This window comes from Lampetra planeri, chromosome 1, assembly GCF_965212315.1.
Source record: "Lampetra planeri chromosome 1, kcLamPlan1.2.h2, whole genome shotgun sequence".
Lineage (NCBI taxonomy): Eukaryota > Metazoa > Chordata > Hyperoartia > Petromyzontiformes > Petromyzontidae > Lampetra > Lampetra planeri.
Window position 1 is genome coordinate 1609856 of NC_136107.1, and position 18125 is coordinate 1627980.

The following is an 18125-nucleotide window of genomic DNA, read 5'->3' on the forward strand; positions in this document are numbered from 1 at the left end:
CACGGTCATCATTTAACAGACATCTGCCTCCGAGCTGTCGAATTTGCGCTCTTATAACGAATTCGTTTCACGGTGGTGTGTGCTGGCAAACATTGCCAGCCTGTGTTTTACCCTCAGAAATGTATGCAGCCAAAGTGGTACCACAAAATGGAGCCTCAACAGTGTTGTACGGTACTTTGATCATGTCATCAATCAAGCAACGGTGTTGTACATTGTCACGGCTAATGGGTACACTATTGTGCATGACCCTCTGCCTTGAATATCATAAAGCATCGGTGTGGCCCGCCTTGACGTGGGTCTGTAGAGAGTGCACACTGCAAGGTTCTCATTTAAATTGGCTGAACAGACTGTAATTAAATATATATTCCAACAGAATCTAATTCAAGTGAACTTAGTGCCGTGTCATGAGAATCCGTTTAGATGTTTAGCCGCTGCCATCCGTCGTGGTGTTCATTCTGACAAACCGTGAATGCATGCTCTTTTACCAGCGGGCATAACTTCGTCGTGTTTGTGTGCGGTTTCACGCGTCGTGTCTCGAGCGTGCCATCCCGGGCGGCGGCAAGTCTGTCAACGTGCTCCCGCCCGCGACGCCACGGCAGGGCACGGCGTTCCACTCTGGACGGAAGCTGTACCTGCGGCGCTCTCGTCTGGATTCCAATAACACTTTGAAATGCCTGCCGTGTGCACGCGTGCGCTCTTTTGTTGTCGTCGCTTATAGGGGGGCGGCGGCGTGCATGAGTAACTGCGCTTTGGGGAATCCACGCAGCGTGCACCCACGATTCTCAAGACTCCCAAATCACGTGCCTCTCCATAATCGCATCAACGTTGATCAATGTTCTCCACGCACGCGTGCATCATATGCCGCGGATGCCGTCTCGTTTCAGTTTTATTTATTAGGTATAACCCTGTGAGCCATGCGGCTCTTGACTTGGGTGCAACCGCAACAAACAAAAACACGAACAAGAAACATCTTAAAGTGACTACACGCAACAGAAACATCCAGGAAAAAACTGCAAAAATCTTCCAGAAAAAACACCGCATTCCAACGCTGCGTGCAAAAATCCCAGTGGGATGCAAGTCAAACAATGGCATGCAGAAAGCGCTCCCTGCCCTTGCAAGGCGTGAAACTTCCATTCAAGCACTGAGCAGTCACCCGTCACACGTTGCTTTTTTTTTTAAAGCAGACATTGTTGGCTCTGGGAGAGACAAGTGGATCGAGTCCAGTTGTCCAATATGAAGCCTCTGGCCCCTTGAGGAAACTTGTGCCACCCGTGACCCCATAATGACCTTTTAAGGCCGGCGGCAACACTTTTATGGAGTCCAGGGGTTCTGAGTAGCCCTGTTTATTTATTACCTGTTTTATTTTTACCAGGCAAGGTCCACTGAGCTATGTAGCTCTTTTTCAGAAGAGACCTGGCCACAAATAATAGCTCAACGAAGTGGCTCATCGTATGGAAATGTATTGCAGACAAATGCTCTAAATGCACGTTGGTTCTAAATATGGAGGGGAAAACCCGAGGACCCGGAGAAAAATCCATGCTACCAAAGGGAGAACGACACGCAAACTCTAAATATACAGCAGCAGGCGTCAGGGTCGGGATCAAACTCACGACCTCCTGTAGACCAGGCGAGGTAGTTAACATCTCCTAGCCACCGTGGCGCCCTGTGCTACAATCAAGGGAATTTACAACAGTAACTTGTCTATTGATATATATCTGAGCATATAACTGGGCTATTCGATTATTTAAGTAACCAATACGCTCCCGATTTTCGGTCCGTTCACTTGAAAAATCGAGGCGGAAAAGAATGCCCCGATGTGTTGCTGGACGGGAGGTGATGGGTGGAGCTTGGTGATGTAATCGGAGTCATCAGGCACGTCGCACTGGGCGTGGCTTGCACGGGGTTTCCTGCTTTCCCAGACAGAATGTTGGGGCCATCAACTAATCATTATTAATTGTAATGATGAGAAACAGTCGTGGCAGGCTGATGGCGAGTGAACTCTAGTTGAAGGACTTTTAGGTAATCCTTACACATACCACGAGTGCAGTAAAGCAATGGGGGGTGGAGGGGAGGGGTGTCGGGGGGTGGGGTGACCTTGAACCAACCATTGACCCAACAGAGAGACGTAACTAAAGTCGAGTGGAATGCCATGTTTACCTACAGGCACGAGTTGACATTTTAAATACCAAAGTATTTAAAGTCTGTTTCACTTCTATCCAAGCTAAAACAATATGTTTGGATTTACCTGTGTAGTGGGTTAAATAACTAGAGGAGTGTTATCTGAGGCAAACACCGAATTTATTCAACAATAAATCCTTAACACAGAGGGGTAACGGCCCCTTACACCCGATACGCTAAAGAGGGAGCCCCTCCGGACCCATACGCCTCTAACTGGCTAACCTAACAACGTGTTGAGTGAAGCTTGGGTCTTCACTGGTATACGCTAGAGCCGACCCTAGCCAGGGGTGTGGCTTTACCCGTTGGGCTCTTCTCTCCTGGAGGCTTTTCGATCCTTCGGGTGAACGACGACTGCTGGGACCGTTCAGAGGTCCGGCTTTTATGCAGGGCCGTGGCTCGCTCCACCCCGGCCACAGCTTCCTTCCTGAACCTTCCAGAAGGACCTGGGGGTGATGTCATCACCCAGCCCCCTCCTGGGGTCAGGAGTCTGTACCTCTGGACATGCCGCTCCATAGGGGTAACCGTTGGGCCCTATGGGCCATGGTCTCTTAGCACTGGGGCTCAGACCCTCTTCTGCCCCCTATTTGCATGTGGTCGGTACTACCGGCTACCTGCATGGGAATGTCGCATCTTCGCCCAATAACACCTTTACACATCTTCTTGGTTCTTTCGGTAAAGTCACGTAGAATGGAAATAATAAAATAATACAAATAAAACATAATTCTCAGTGAGAATTAATACATAATTAATTATCCGTGAGCATTATTTTATTATGTTTTATCTTTATTATTTTATTACTTCCATTCTACGTGACTTTACCGAAAGAAACAAGAAGATGAATCCCTGCAGTCACGAAAGCTTTAAATCGAAATTTAACCTTTACACATGTATGTTCATTACATGCTTATACACAATATCAGGAAGAGTGCACTTTCCTAACCTTAACTATCCTCAGTATGCGCTTTGCTATACCACGAATGTATCACTATGCTTTATTGAATCAGCAAAGCCCTGACTGAGTCTCAATACTCGACTCTTTGTTTTTTTCGGTAAAGTCACGTAGTTAGACATAATATAAAATATAAAATAAATCACGACGTTTCGATTGCAACACAAGCAATCGTCATCAGGTGGGAAAACCACAGCAAGAATTTGTTTTGCTGAAGTGGGAGAGAGATGCCATGATAAGAAGTTACATAGGTAAGAGAGGGGGGGGGAGGGGCAAGGGGGGAGAGAGAGGGGGGGGCGCTGCGTGGATGCTAGGAGAAGGGACGTGAAGCTGTACGGGGGAAGTGGGGGGGAGGCTGGAAGTGGGAGGTCGAGAGAGCTGGGGGTGCGTGGGGGGGGGGTTAACTCGGAAACACGGGCGGTGCACGAGTGCCAATGCAGCAACAATGCCAATGTAGCAACAATGCCAATGCAGCAACAATGCCAATGCAGCAACAATGCCAATGCCAAGTGTTTGCAATAAGGGGGGCGATGCTGTTGCTGCGTGATCTCAATTGAGTTCATTTGCGGTGTAAGTTGTCAGCATTGAGATATTTGGCCAATAACTGGTTACTGTACATTGTATGGTTTTTGTTTTAGCTATGGGGAGATAACTGGAGTGCCCGGAGGTTGCCCATACAAGCTCCACGCAGAGAGGCACCGGAGTTGCGAGTCAACCCCATCATCTATTTGCTTTGAGACTAAACTAAAGGTTTTTTTTTTTACCAGGTCAGGCCCCACTGAGCAATACAGCTCAACAAAGTGGCTGGTGTGGAAATCTGCAGCAGCCCGATACTCGAAACGGATGTTGAGCATATTTTGCGATTCTTTCTTTCGCAATATTTAGCTTTAAATGTTTCCAAAGCTATGAGTTACACATGAGAATATGAAGGATTATAGACTTTATAGGGATATCAGCGACTTTCTAAGAAGCTCCTTTTCAATGGCGAAGTGGCCAAGGTGGAAACACACGTGATATGGGGAAGGAGGGTTTATCTGGGTTGTATAGAACACAAAGGATATTTTACAAACGTGACGAATTAATACAAAAAGATCAGAGCAATGAACAATGGATATCTAGTAAGTAATACAACATATTCCGCATGATACTACTGAGAGGAACCCGCGTGGCATTTTTCAAATGACATCTCTCACAGCAAGAATGACACTTTCATTTCCTCTTTTTGAGCGAACATGCTTGCCATTTTCAAGTTGCAGTGACAAATGGATTATATTAATGGCACTCGTAAATACAGAACAGCAAGGTAAGCAGCTATTAAATATAACGTGCACAATGACACACGTGGGACATATGCAGAAGTAAACGAAACAATAAAATAACTAATAGTAGCACTAATCTTCAGAAATCTGTGGACTAAGATGATAAAACGTTATTGGCCAGTGATGAAGACTGACTAACGGCGGACCAACGTGACTGCTTTCGTCAACGAAGAAAACGGCTACACAAAAAAAAACATTGCTGATGATTAAAAATTGTAGAGCGCATTGGTCGCCGGAACTCAGCGCGTTTAAAGTTTGAAGCCAAGGGCCAAGGAAGGACACTTGAGGCGTGGGTGTCACGCGAGGGGGGGAGGGAAAAGAGTTGAGCCAGTGGGACTTTCCAGCGAGATGAGGCAGCCCCTTCTGAAAACACAACTACAATCTTCGTCATCATCAACAACATCACCACCACCTGTTCGTGGGCCGCCGCCTGTACCCCCTGCTCATGTGCTGGTGGTGGCGAACCTAAGAGACGCAACACTTGGTAAGTTACGCGGACAGACACCTAGACAGAGATGGACACACACACACAGCCAGGTAGGTAGAAATAATAATAAAATGTAAAAAGTGTGCACATATTTCACGAAAGGGAGGCATTGTTCTATTGACAACTCAGAGGCGCGGAGCCAGAGCTCAGTCCCTCCTCGTATGCTAGCCTGGACAGGTGAGAGCCTGGACAGGTGAGGGTCTGAACAGGTGAGAGCCTGGACAGGTGAGAGTCTGAACAGGTGAGAGGCCTGGACAGGTGAGAGCCTGAACAGGTGAGAGCCTGGACAGGTGAGAGCCTGGACAGGTGAGAGCCTGGACAGGTGAGAGCCTGAACAGGTGAGAGCCTGGACAGGTGAGAGCCTGGACAGGTGAGAGTCTGAACAGGTGAGAGTCTGGACAGGTGAGTGCCTGAACAGGTGAGTGCCTGAAAAAGTTAGAGGCTGAAGAGGTGATATCCTGGACAGGTGAGAGCCTGAAGAGGTGAGACCCTGAACAGGTGACGGCCTCAACAGGTGAGAGCTTGGACAGGTGAGAGGCTGAAGAGGTGAGAGTCTTGACAATGCATATACTACCATAGCATGTGTTCTTTTTTTGTTTGCATGTTCACCACAAGTATATGTGGTTAATGTAAACACGAATTCTTGCAAGAGGTTTCAGTTTGGTGTTTTAACACCGTAACACAGGTGGTTTTACTGCCAGAAAGGGTACAACCTATTCGTCTTGAGCTGCTGCTTGAAGGGGAATGATGCTTGGATGGTGTGCGGTGGGAAAGAGTTTCAGCTTGCAGAGAAACGCCGCTCGGCCAGGCATAAGATCGACCAGCATTGCACTGGTTCTGGTTAGGACGATCCTACAATTAGGCGCGCTCCGTTGGATTGCTGTGGCCGATGGAGTGGAGAGGCATGGCAGCGTGCGAGAGGCTGTTTATGAGACACTGGAGTTTGTCAAGAGGTGTTTTCTTATTCATACTCTTTGGCCCTTTCGGTAAAAGTCACGTAGATATAAAAATATAAAAAATGAAGTGAAAAAAAATACAAAACAAAAAACACTAATGTCGACTGTAGCCTGGTTCTTAATCTGAGTGAGTGCAATGGCAGTCTATAATGTAGACTGTAGCAATGGTTTTTAACCTCGGTGAGTGTACTGGCAGTCTATAATGTAGACTGTAGCCTGGTTATAAAGCTGGGTGAGTGTACTGACAGTCTATAATGTAGACTGTAGCCTGGTTATTAAGCTGGGTGAGTGTACTGGCAGTCTATAATGTAGACTGTAGCCTGGTTATAAAGTAAAGTGAGTGTACTGGCAGTCTATAATGTCGACTGTAGCCTGGTTATTAAGCTGGGTGAGTGTACTGGCAGTCTATAATGTAGACTGTAGCCTGGTTATTAAACTGGGTGAGTGTACTGGTAGTCTATAATGTAGACTGTAGCCTGGTTATTAAGCTGGGTGAGTGTACTGGCAGTCTATAATGTAGACTCTAGCCTGGTTCTTCTTCTTCTGGTGTCCCGGTAAGGATGGCATTGCAGTAATCGTGGCAAGTGCCGACATTGCTCACAAGTAATTTTTTTTTGCTGTGGCTGCTGTAGTCAACATCGGCCGAATGTTGCCCCAAGATGGATGCATTTGATATCTCTGTCGTGTTCAAGGCGTCGCTGTCAACTGATAAAAAAAATAAGTCGTAGGTGATGCTGAGGATGTTCAAATGTATTTAAGAGACTGATCGTGGAGCCGGTGGTGAGTTGATTTTGATCGAGCTGTCTGTCTGGTGCGTCGAAAAAAAGGCCTATTGGATGTTTCTGGGTGTATTGCGTGTGATGTTGTACGTTTAACTTCTTTCGCACTGTACGTAGGTGCGGGGGAAGGACAACAAACTAAACACAAACTACGTTTAATTGGGATTTACCCAAAACGTTCTATTCTCGCGTATGGCAATAAGAAGGCATCAGGAGAGAGTTTTGTGTAATGTTGCTATTCCTTCATTGGAGGAGCACAGTGATTTCACTATGTGCTCCAAAATTTGATTTGCATGGCCACAGTCGTACTGTGGCTTGTGTTTTTTTATTTTCCATTCATGAAGGAGATGTTGCGCATCGTCCTGCCGATGTTCTGATGCGGTCGATGGTTACACCACCGGTGTCTTCGACGAAATGTCAAAGACGGGAGGTTGCGATGTTTGGGTCACGAATGAGGTGGCGTTTATTTTGAATGTCAGCGTTGTTACGCTCTGTTCGCCGGCGTTCTTCCGGATCTGGGTGAGATTCTAGGATGCTCACAGCACGATCTTAGAAGGGAGATTCCGGACATGATTTGGCGGCAAGCAACACTGCTGTTGCTGTAAGGTTGAGGTATCATTTGGAAGGTTTGAGTGGGCCCCAAGTAGAAATTAGAGTGTGGTAGTTAATGCCATTGCTACCAATGAGATGCCCAATCGGGGGAGATTCAAAAAAGTTAAGGACCCAGGACGAATCCTTGAATAAACTAAAAACTAAACTATTTTTTTTATTTTACCAGGTAAGGCTCACTGAGATATATAGCTCTTTTTTCAGAAGTGACCTGGCCACAAATGATAACTCAACAAAGTGGCTTATCATGTGGAAATGTATCGTAGCCAAACACTCTAAATGCACGTTTCTAAATGTGGAGGGGGAACCGGGGCACCCAGAGAAACATCCACACCACCACGGGGAGAACATGCAAACTCCAAATATACGGGCGTCGAAGATTGTGATCGAACCCACAACCACCTGCATAGCAGGCGAGGTAGTTAACATCTTGCCACCGTGCCACCACTCCAGGTGAATAACACCTGGAGTGAATGCAACGACTGGGCTTGAGGACTTGCCAACCTTGACGTCGGGGACCTTTTGTCAGAGAGATACGGTGTGAGCCACCATATCTGCGCAACTGATGGCAAAATCATATTCTAGGCGATCAATCAAAACATTCTGGTTTAAAGTGCCAAAAGACAGACACGGGCAGACAGACTGATAGAAACTAACAGCGGCAAAGACAAAGGCACACACATATGGAAGACGCATACATGGACACGGACAGACGGACAAGGTGAGATTAACACATATCAGTAAGACAATTTCCAACAGATCGACATGCTTACAAACACATGAACAGACACGCAGACATTCAAGGCTGGGATTAAAGGCAGTTACACCGACGGACAAAGTGGACAAGGGAACAGCAAAGTCAGCCGGGGTCTGGAACCAGGAGCTAGGGTCACAGTAAGGGGTCAAGGTTAAGGGCAGAGCTTGGTCGAGTTGGAAATGGAAGGAGAAGACCACCCAGTGGAAGCGAAGCAGGGCTGTATGGGGCGTTGCGGGGGACACCCCACCGTAAGTTTCGCTTTAAATAAATAATTTTAAGGAAAAATGGGTCCTCCTCTTTACCCCACCTCGAAACAGGGGTTTCCGACTTAATTATCCATTGAATAGAATATGGTACAATCAACAACCTGTATATATAACATATATATTAATACTGTACAATAATTTACAGCTTATAATAATAGTGGTTTTCCACTTTTTTCTGGCGACAAAACTGAAACCTTTTGCAAGGAATCATGTTTACGTTAACCACAGTACTTGCAGTCAGAATGCACCAGAGACAGCTTTCCCAAGAGCCTAGTCCCATACGGTGTTCGACCAGATGACGCCAAAAGGCGCACCCTATTATTATATTTTGGCACTGGCAAAGGAGGCCTCATGGTGTAAATGTACAGCCTTTCATCAATACACTTCCGGATTGAATGCCTTTGTATCCCCTCCCTGCCCTGCTGTTGCGGTGACGGCAATGTCCGATCAAAGCTTTTGAGCCACTAGCCGCATCTGCATCCATCACGTGGTGGTTGAGTTGGGGTCAGGTCGGGTCATGCTCAGGCAGGAAACGGGTCATCGTCAAGTTGGGCCAGGACGGGATATAAGCATGGTTGCTCCAAGCTGTGGTGAACGCCTGTGCTCTACTCTGCTCCTCCTTCCCTCTCTGGCTGGCCCCGTAACCCCCGCAGTGCTGCAGGCCTGACCGTGATGGCCTATTTGGAGGTGAAGGGCCTCCCCGCCGCCCCTGCGGACTACAGAGTGGTGATGACGAAGCTTCAGAAGTACTTCCAGAGCAAGAAGCTGTCGGGTGGCGGGGAATGCGAAGAGCTGGTGCTGCTGCCCGGTGGCCGGGCACGACTTCGCTTCATGCAGGAGGGCGGTGAGGCCCCGACATCGACCCCTGGGGGGTTTTGACACGTGCCACTCCGTGCGGCATCAGTATCGGTGGACACAGATACTCGGATGATAACTATTGCACGTAAACGCTGTACATTAGTGTGTGTGTGTTCCTCCACACTAAAGAATGAAACAACACTTGTTTGACTCGCTGCTGTGTACACAGTGCTGGAGCGGGTGTTGACTGTGCAGAAGCACGTTCTGGAGATCAACCAGCAGCTGTGTGAGCTGGAGGTGAACATCCACTGCGATGAAGAAGGCCTCCAGGAGTCTCCTCGGGGAGCAGGAGGCACCAGTCACGACATGGTGGGCAGCTCACCTTCAGTCGCAGTGGATGTTCTTCAATCAAATGTACTCCACATTAGAGGCACGCATTTCCAACAGCGCACGAGTTTTTGTATTTTCTCGTCTTGTCCCCCACCGTTATTCCTGGTTTTGGCACATAGTGGTGGCACACGCCGGTACACCAAGACTGTGGAGACGAGGGCTGGTGGATCACACACACGTGTCACGGAAATGTTAACTCGACCGGTTAAATCTATATGGGATAGAGCGTTGCCCCCTTGCAAGTGTGGGCTTTCTCTGGGTGCTCCAATTTCCTCCCACACGTAACTCACATTCGTTGGCCGGCAACACCTGAATAGAGGTCTGCAGAGCTTGGGGCAAATTTGGCGCCAGCTCACCACCTCGCTGCCTTTCTCGCTTATTCCGCGGTTCCTCGCGCTTCTTCGGGAAGTGAGCACATACCGTGCGGATTACAAGTGGAAATTATTGTGCTATCGGCATCCTGTCATGATACGTGATGCTGATGAAACCCGGATTAAATAGACATAACTATCATAGAACATTTGAAATAACTACAAGCTGTCTGATCAATACTCGGGGGCAGTACTCTTCCACCCGTACGATTACATAGAGACACGTTCACTGCATTACATTTGAACCAATATTTGTAATTCTCAGAACTGAAATTTAGCCAAATTAAGCACAAAATCAAACACGAGTCTTTTTTTTTGCTCAGTCGTTGGTGACCAGGCTGAGACCATCAACAAACTACAGTTGAAAAGCCAATTTAGTCAGATTGAAAACCACGATCTCAGCAGTGGCAGCTCAGTGCTCAGACCTTTGAGCCACCCAGCCACATAGAGTAATGTGTCGTGGTCATGTTGTGCTTGTGTTGATGCACTCATGTACATTTCTTCATAGGGAAGGCCCGATGCACCTCCATTGACTGACCAGCTGAACGGCGGTGAGTGAGTGAACCTGAAAATCTGGTTCGTATGCATGATATTTTGTAAAGACTGCGTTGTTAAAAATAGACCGAGAATGTTCACGATGGCGTATGTATTCATCCCCTTGTAAAATGTTGTACAAAAGAAAATAAGTTTGTGTGTATAAATTATTTTACAATGCATCACGAAAAAATGCGGACAGCTTTGACGTGGCTTTGAATGTTGCAATTGTTTCCACTTCCAATACTCAAAACAGGTGTGTGTGTGTGTGTGATAGGTCGTATGTTTGTGTCAGTCCTGCTGTTAAACTAACGAAGGTCAACTAAGACAGCTACTGTGCTGCGCTACTGTGCAGCATCACAGGGGGGAAAGGCGGAGGATCCCGAGGGCAACCCGAAAATTAGAGTGGACAAGGTGGACTCCCTGGACTCGACCACCGTGGCGATGTACTTTGAAAGCGAGAAACGATCTGGAGGAGGAGTGGTCACAAACGTGGAAGAAACGGAACAGTCCTGGGTCATCACCTTCGCAGATCCAGCTGGTGACCCTTTAAGCTGTTGTCTGATATTACTCGGCCGCCTTACACACCGCGGGTGTGGTATACTCCACAATTAAAAACTACGTTCCATGGTAAAAAAAATGTTTATACATACAGTAAATGTTCTCCCTGGGCCCAGCACGAACCTCCACTCGAGCAGCCACTTCCATACGACTCAACTGGGTGGAACATGATATTAAGGTGACTTGTGTAACAGGACGAAGCATTGAGGGCCTTTTGGCAACAGAGAAGTAAGAGTACCCGCAATAGGGCACCCAATTTTATATGACCCCCCCCCCCCCCTTGCCATGGCTGGTTCGATGGGTACAGCCGCCCCTCCCACTGCGCTCGGACCTACGAGCCCCAATCTCCGTTCCACACCTCTTTTTTACCTCCTCGTCGAACACCGCCGTCTGTACCGAACCTTCCACACACTCCGTGTGCTCCACCAACCTTCTGGGTCTTTCTCAAGAAGCGACAAAAGTCACCATGAGAAGGGCTATACAAATTCCGGTTGACGGGCAGAACGAGTAGAAGGGTGTGAGGTAGAAGGATGTAGTGGAATTAGAAATGAAGACTGTGGATGTGACGAGAGAAGATGCACGTCATCGAAGTGCACGAAAATCTGACCAATAAAAAGCAATAATGGGACTTGATTTAAAAAAGTGAGCTATGCATTTTAGCATTTTAGTTCACACCCCTCGGGTATGCTGTTGCACATTCGTTCAGGTCGTGTTTGATGTGTCTTTGCTACAGGTAACATTTCCCCACCACGTCGTTGTAATGATGGAGATGGATGGTGCTGACTGATGTTGTTGCTGGTGGCTGTTTGAGCAGTGGCCGGGCGGGTCCTGTCACGCTCCAAACACACGTTTGCCGAAAAGCCGCTGGTGTGCTCGGAGTTTGTGGAGAAGCCCCGAGTGGAGCACGTGGTCCAAGTGCTGGAGCCTGATCCACGCAGGGTGCTGCTGCGAGGCTTCGCGCAGCAGGCGGAGAGCAACCTCCTCAAGCTCTACGTGGAGACCTGCAGCGGCACCGATGACTTTTGCATCAACTACACCGACGACGACTCCAGCAGAGTGGTATCGTTCTCCTCCGGCACAGGTGACATTTCAACGCTATCACTCTGTGCGCTCCTCGTAAGCAACGTAAGTTGCTTCTGCGCTGTTACACGTTGGTGTCACTATTGGCCGTATTTGCGAGCACAAGGCAGATTTGAAACACGGCAGGACTAACTCTTCCGCCGTGGCTGATCACTGCTACAACGCTGTGGGCTCTCATGATATTGTTTTCTCCGAGACCAAAGCAAGCCGTCTGGCTACCATCAAAGATTTGTTCATGAAGCCATCCAGATATACAAACATAGACATAACTCCAACCGAGAAGATGGATACAAATTGAGCAATCATGGGAAGGATGTTATTAACCAAGTTAAACCTTAGCTGTTTTATAGTTTACTTTCATATCCGCATCTCCAGTTTCTTACTCTTAGCCCTGCTCACTCCCATCACTTGGAAATTTGCTGTGCATTGTTTCGAGCCTGCAGCTTTCCACTCTGACCCACGTTCCCCCCCACCCTCTCTCCTCATTTGGATCTTGTTTGCCACTCTCCTCTGACCCACGCCCTGCCCCCACACTCCCCTTTGCTCCTCCCCCCTTCCTCAGCTATATAATCCCTTGTCACAATCAGCTCTTCTGTGGTTGTCACTTGTTTCTTGCTGTGGTTGTCACCACCTGATGACGGACGCTTGTGTTGCGCCCGACACGTCGTGATTAAAATGTGTTTTTGCCTACGTGACTTTACCGAAAGAACCAAGAGTATGGATCCTTGTCTTTGTTGTGTATTTACACCATTTCATGTTGCCTCTCAGACACACAAGCCTTCATCGGCCGTTGTGGCACGAGGCCCTTATCCGGTATGAGTATCAAGGCGGAGCAGCTGCCGCTCACCAGCAGCGTGCTGCTGGAGGATCTGCCTGAGGGCGTGAGCAGGGACTACCTGGAGCTCTACCTGGAGAGCAGGAGTGGGCCTGCCGTCAAAGTGGAAGAGGTGGAGTTCAGGGCTGGATGCAGCACAGCTGTCGTCCGTCTTCAGGGCAATGAGGGTGAGGTGGTGATGGGAAGAGGCTGCCCCTTGTTGGGATGTACATGCAGGGATAGATTCACGTCTTCGTGACACAGCTAAAAACTAATTAACCTTGAGTTATTGCACCATTGTTCTTAACGGAAGTGAGGACAGATTTTTTTTCTTCCGATTAGAGAATGTATATGAACATTTACCGGTATGTAAATTGACTCTCAATTGTATGGAACAGCTCAATGCACTTAACCGATCTGCTGCAAAACGTAATTTAAACACACATTACGGTTTTCATGTTTACTGATATTTTACTTCCCGGAGGGCATCATCACCTCAATGGTAACTACATAACCAAACAGTACAAGCGCAATACACAGCACACGAGATATAGCACGGATTTGTTGTTTTATTTATTTATTTGATTTTATCGTAGTGTTTAGGATAAAGTAAATGTATGAAAAATTATTTTACTTCAATTTAAATTTTTAAGAATATCTGATAATGTATTGTACATTCTCATTTGGTGATGCAGATGTTGAGAAAGTGTTGAAGAGCGAGCTGCGTTTGAAAGAGATGATCGTCACAGCACACCGCTATTACGAGGCGCATGGGTTGGCGCTGCTTTCCTGGGATGAAGGGAGCTTCAAGGCACCTGAGCCTCAGCACCTAAAAGTGGATCCCGTGCTGATGGAGTTCATTACAGCACGACCAGAGCAATCTCAGCAGCTGCAAGAGTTTCTGAATAATCACATGGCCACCTTCAAGTGGCCAAGTGGGGCCACGCAGGACGTCATGAAGGTTTCACCTGCCTTTGCCGATAGCCAAAAAGCCAATTTCATGCTGAGAAGCAAATGGTCAAAATCCATCTCCAATGAGTTTACACATTTTTTTGAAAGATATATGCATTACTCTGAAACCATCCATGCGAATGTATTTGATGAACTTGTGGCAAAGCTTTCTACAGGTCAGAAAGATTGTGTGCAAATTATATCGGACAAACAACAAACTAAAATAAGCATAATAGGTCAGAAAGTGGATGTAGAACATGTTGTTAAGGACCTTAAAAAAATAAAACAATTACGACGGGGGGAAGTGAATGTCAAACAGACACTTGTTCATTTGATGCCCAACTTTAAAAAGCGTTTGCAGAATGACTTTCCTGAAGTAGATTTTCACGTCAATGTCAAAAAGAGTTTGATCACCGTGGAAGGCCCAAAGGATCACTCCTTAGCAGCTGAGAGCAAAATCCTGCAAATGATGCTGCAGTGCAGTGAGAAGCCCTGGATAATCTCTGAAGAACTTAAAGCCTTTGTGGTACAACTGAACCGTGATGCTTTCATAAAAAACACCTTCAGCCAAAATGGCATCGATGCATCCATCTCAGAAAGGGGAAATTACATCATGATTGTTGGTGCGAGTGAAGATGATCTGAGCAAAGCAGAGGATCTTCTGAACATGACCTTTGTGGAGGTGAGAGTGAAGACAAGGAATGGGTTTGAGATGAAGCAGAATGTCAATGAGTGGAAAGAATTCCAGGAAGAATTGAAAGCCTCTCAGGAATTGAGTGAAATCAGAAGTGACACAACGTTCCAGATGAATTGCATCAGTGGGAGTGAGATACTCGTCACTGGCTATAGAGACATTATCCAGCACGTTGCTCAACAAGTAGAGGGATTCATGGATCTTAATGTGACACTCGATTGTTTTATTCCTGTTCATTATACGGGTGTTCTGCAATACCTGGAGAAATTTGTGGATATAACTAGCATTCTGCCAAGTGGAACGACATTTAAAATAGACTACAAACAGAGAGGCTTTACCATTACCACAAAAAAAAAAGATGTAGATGGAGTTATAGAACTGATAGTAGATATTTCCCAAAGCATAACCTCCTGTGAGAGAACCATTCGAAAGCCAGGCACTGCCAAATCTCTGTATGCACGAGGTAAAATGTTGTTTGGGGTGTTGGAGAGGGAACATACGTGCATAATCCTCATCGATCAGCCCAGGGACCAACAGGAAGAAGAATCTCAGCAAAATGCAGCTCCTCAAACCTCCAGGCATGGAATAACTGGTAAGATGCAACGTAAACATACTACGCAGTATAATATATCGTCTATTTCTGAACTTAACTTAAACTACTTTAAAAATGAAAAAAATTATGTTAAATGTGTATCTATTACCCAGAATGAGGTTGTATGCTTGTTAAAATGCATGATTGTCAATTCACAGGATGTGACGAGGCCCTGCAGTCATATTTAGTTGAGCGTGAACTGCAGCAGCAAGATGATTTCTCTGCCCTGGCAAACGATGGCATGACGCCGTTGAGCATCCAGGTTTACTCAACCTCAGCCGAGACCAACAAAATGGTCCTCGATGAAATAGAAAAAAAGCTCACCACCGAAGGATGCCCAAATACAATAGATGATAAAGCAATCGCAGAGTTTGTTCACACGGAGCGGGACGCAATACGTTCCCTCCAGGATAAATACCAAGTACGAATTATTTTCACTGCACAAGACAAGATCAGTGTCCAAGGCAGCGGCAGCAGTGTGAGGCAAGCTTCGGCTGAGCTCTACGCCATGGTGAATGATGCAAAAGAACGGAGGAGAAACTCTGTGCAGGATGAACTGCTCGCGCACGAAATGCAGTTGATGTTCTTTCTCGATGACCACGAGCTGTCCAGGCCATCGCTTTAGGATTCAGGATTTGATCATTTCGCTGAAGAAACCAGGACTGAGGTTTCCGTGGGAGAGCAGACAGCTCGAGGGTTTCGTCAATATCGCTGAACACGTTGAGAAAACCAAGTGTGGGAAAACTCACCCCATGATAAAAAAAAGGTGGCCCCTAGTAAGTTACCACCAATGAGGGCCGTGAATGTCTAAGGGAGTGCAGTAGAGAGGGCTTACACAGAGGGCCCTTGTAGTCTACATTTTCCCATATCATTTTTGCCAAAAGGATATCTCGGAGGTAATGCACCCCATTAATTTTTCACCTGGCTATAACGTTCATAACAATGGCATTTAATGCTGTAAATAACTTTTGCAAGAAAGTCTTTGGTTGTAGATCCTTTAACAATCTTAACTGGTACACATTCTAGGCAGGTTCTTTAACAAATAATTTCGCAAGACTCCAAAAGTGTCAGTGACATTTTGTCTGTAGTCCCCCGCCTCCCAAACGAGGCTCTCGTCACCCTCACACTCTGCCCCTGAAGACGAAGGCCCAGAAATGCGACGGAAATTCGACTGGTTGACATCTGTGGTGTGTGGCAGTTTGAGTCTGCTGCCAAGTAATCGAAGACAGCGGCAAACCTCAAGCAAACAAACGTGCCCTTTATTGTAAATATGGTATGTTAACACAAGTGATTCTAGCGAAAACCTATTAAGGCTGGTATGACACATAAGATGGTTAGTATCGCACACACCGGGCACACAAGATAATGATGCCTAATAGAGCCGTATCTATACGACTGGGTTGTCAGGTGGTGACAGCAATAGCTCATTGTGGGGGATATGTGGGTATAGCACTCTACGGCAGGTTTCTTTCGCCTCAACGGCGCTGTTTATACACTTGTGGTTGAACATAAACCGGCCAAAGGGCCGCAGGAGTCGTTGTCAGCGTTGAAGACGCAAAGGCTCATCAGCGGGCCAGGCTAGCAGCACGCAGGGCCGGGAGCCCGGATTGATCACAGAGATGAGTGAGGGGCCACATGAATGGCCAGGAGATTTGAAGGGAAAGGATGCCAGAGAGAAACGGATAGGGGTGGACAAGGGGATTGGTGAAAGTGGGAACTTAAACTAAACAATAAACTAACCTTTTTTTTTATTTTACCAGGTAAGGCCCACTGAGCTATTTAGTTGTATTTCAGAAGCGACCTGGCCACAAATGATAGATCAATGAAGTGGCTTATGTGGAAATGTATAGCAGCCAAGTATGTACTCTAAACTTCAGCGGAGGTTAGAGATTCTCGAATCTAGATGGTTCGAGAGGGAGAAGACGATATATGATGCGAGCATGGGGCTGTTGTGGGAAGGATGCAAGAGCGGCATAATGGAGTGGTAAGAAGAGTGTACGTTGTATGTATGTTGAACTTTCGAACTGTACGTAGCCAACCGTGCTAATTGCACATGGTGTTAAAGACTGGAACAATAAAGTACCTCATAATGAAAAAAAAAACCATGTGGACCTCCACGCACTTCATCATGCACTCAATAAGGTTGAGTCAATCTAACGGATATCCAGGACAAGTTCTGAAACCGTCTGCTAATTGAACTGGTTGACTCATTGGCACTTGATAATTGTGTTTTATACACGTGTATGTATGTTGAACCTCTTTCGCACGGTACATAGCCAACCATGCTAATTGGAGGTACGACACCAAACTATTAACGCATACAACAACTTATCTGGCAATTATTCTGTGGCGTGGACCGCCATCTCTAGATGCTGAGAGTCCACAAGCAACACCTCTCACTGTGGAACTGGAAAATAAGACAGCAACCACTTGATGTCGACCAAGCACGACATCAAAGACGAAAGAGCTTGGGGCAATGTCTAATTCTGATGAAGTATGTATTTGAGTGTCATCCGCATATAAATAATATTTTATACCGTACCACTGAATGACCTAACCGAGTAGTATACAGATGAAAAACCATGCTCTTGAGTACTGAACAACTCAAACATGACTGGACCAGATTTAGAAATGGATGGGCTAAAGGCCAGTGTCCTCCGGCCTGTAAATTTTTTTTACCTTTGCCACAGAAGTGTCATGCCGGTCACCCCAACAGCAGATTCAATGCGGTGTAAAAAGACTCTGTAATCGATAGTGTCAATCGCTGCACCAGTCAGCAGCCGTAATTCGTCGCGAGGATTCACAGGCAAGCGGGAAAGGTAGCAGCCAGGAGGTAAATCGATGCAAAATTCCGTCCTGAGCTCAGTGGTCCTATATTGGTCGAGGTGTTTTTTTTTTACCAATTCGTGTTTACATGTGTGTTTGCCAATTCGTGTTTACATGTGTGTTTTTCAGAAGCGACCTGGCCACAAATGATAGCCAATGAAGTGGCTTTTGTGGAAATTTCTAGCAGCCAAATACTCTAAACGCGTGAAGTTGA

At 46.6% G+C, this 18125-nt stretch overlaps 1 protein-coding gene across 3 annotated transcripts; it reads left to right on the top strand.

Moving 5' to 3' along the window:
- The first annotated feature begins 4796 nt into the window (after nucleotides 1–4796).
- Nucleotides 4797–17187, top strand: LOC144724712 (protein mono-ADP-ribosyltransferase PARP14-like). 3 transcript variants are annotated; one of them, XM_078604171.1, is made up of 9 exons: nucleotides 4797–4930; nucleotides 8954–9144; nucleotides 9328–9512; nucleotides 10368–10410; nucleotides 10749–10934; nucleotides 11769–12035; nucleotides 12803–13036; nucleotides 13544–15085; nucleotides 15244–17187. In XM_078604171.1, exons 2-9 carry the CDS (start codon nucleotides 8973–8975, stop codon nucleotides 15708–15710), a joined length of 3096 nt encoding a protein of 1031 aa, XP_078460297.1. In that variant the 5' UTR covers nucleotides 4797–4930; nucleotides 8954–8972; the 3' UTR covers nucleotides 15711–17187. The 3 variants fall into 3 exon arrangements, with proteins under 3 accessions (XP_078460297.1, XP_078460217.1, XP_078460321.1); XM_078604091.1 differs by having other exon boundaries at nucleotides 4847–4930; nucleotides 9328–9467; XM_078604195.1 differs by lacking the exons at nucleotides 12803–13036; nucleotides 13544–15085; nucleotides 15244–17187 and having other exon boundaries at nucleotides 4847–4930; nucleotides 11688–11831.
- Nucleotides 17188–18125: the final 938 nt, after the last annotated feature.

Excerpts from the sequence above, each read along its gene's own strand:
- LOC144724712 (XM_078604171.1), top strand. The coding sequence starts at position 8,973 with ATGGCCTATTTGGAGGTGAAGGGCCTCCCCGCCGCCCCTGCGGACTAC. Across the intron at positions 10,411-10,748 it reads GACTGACCAGCTGAACGGCG|CATCACAGGGGGGAAAGGCG; the intron begins GTGAGTGAGTGA and ends GCTACTGTGCAG. Across the intron at positions 12,036-12,802 it reads ATCGTTCTCCTCCGGCACAG|ACACACAAGCCTTCATCGGC; the intron begins GTGACATTTCAA and ends GTTGCCTCTCAG.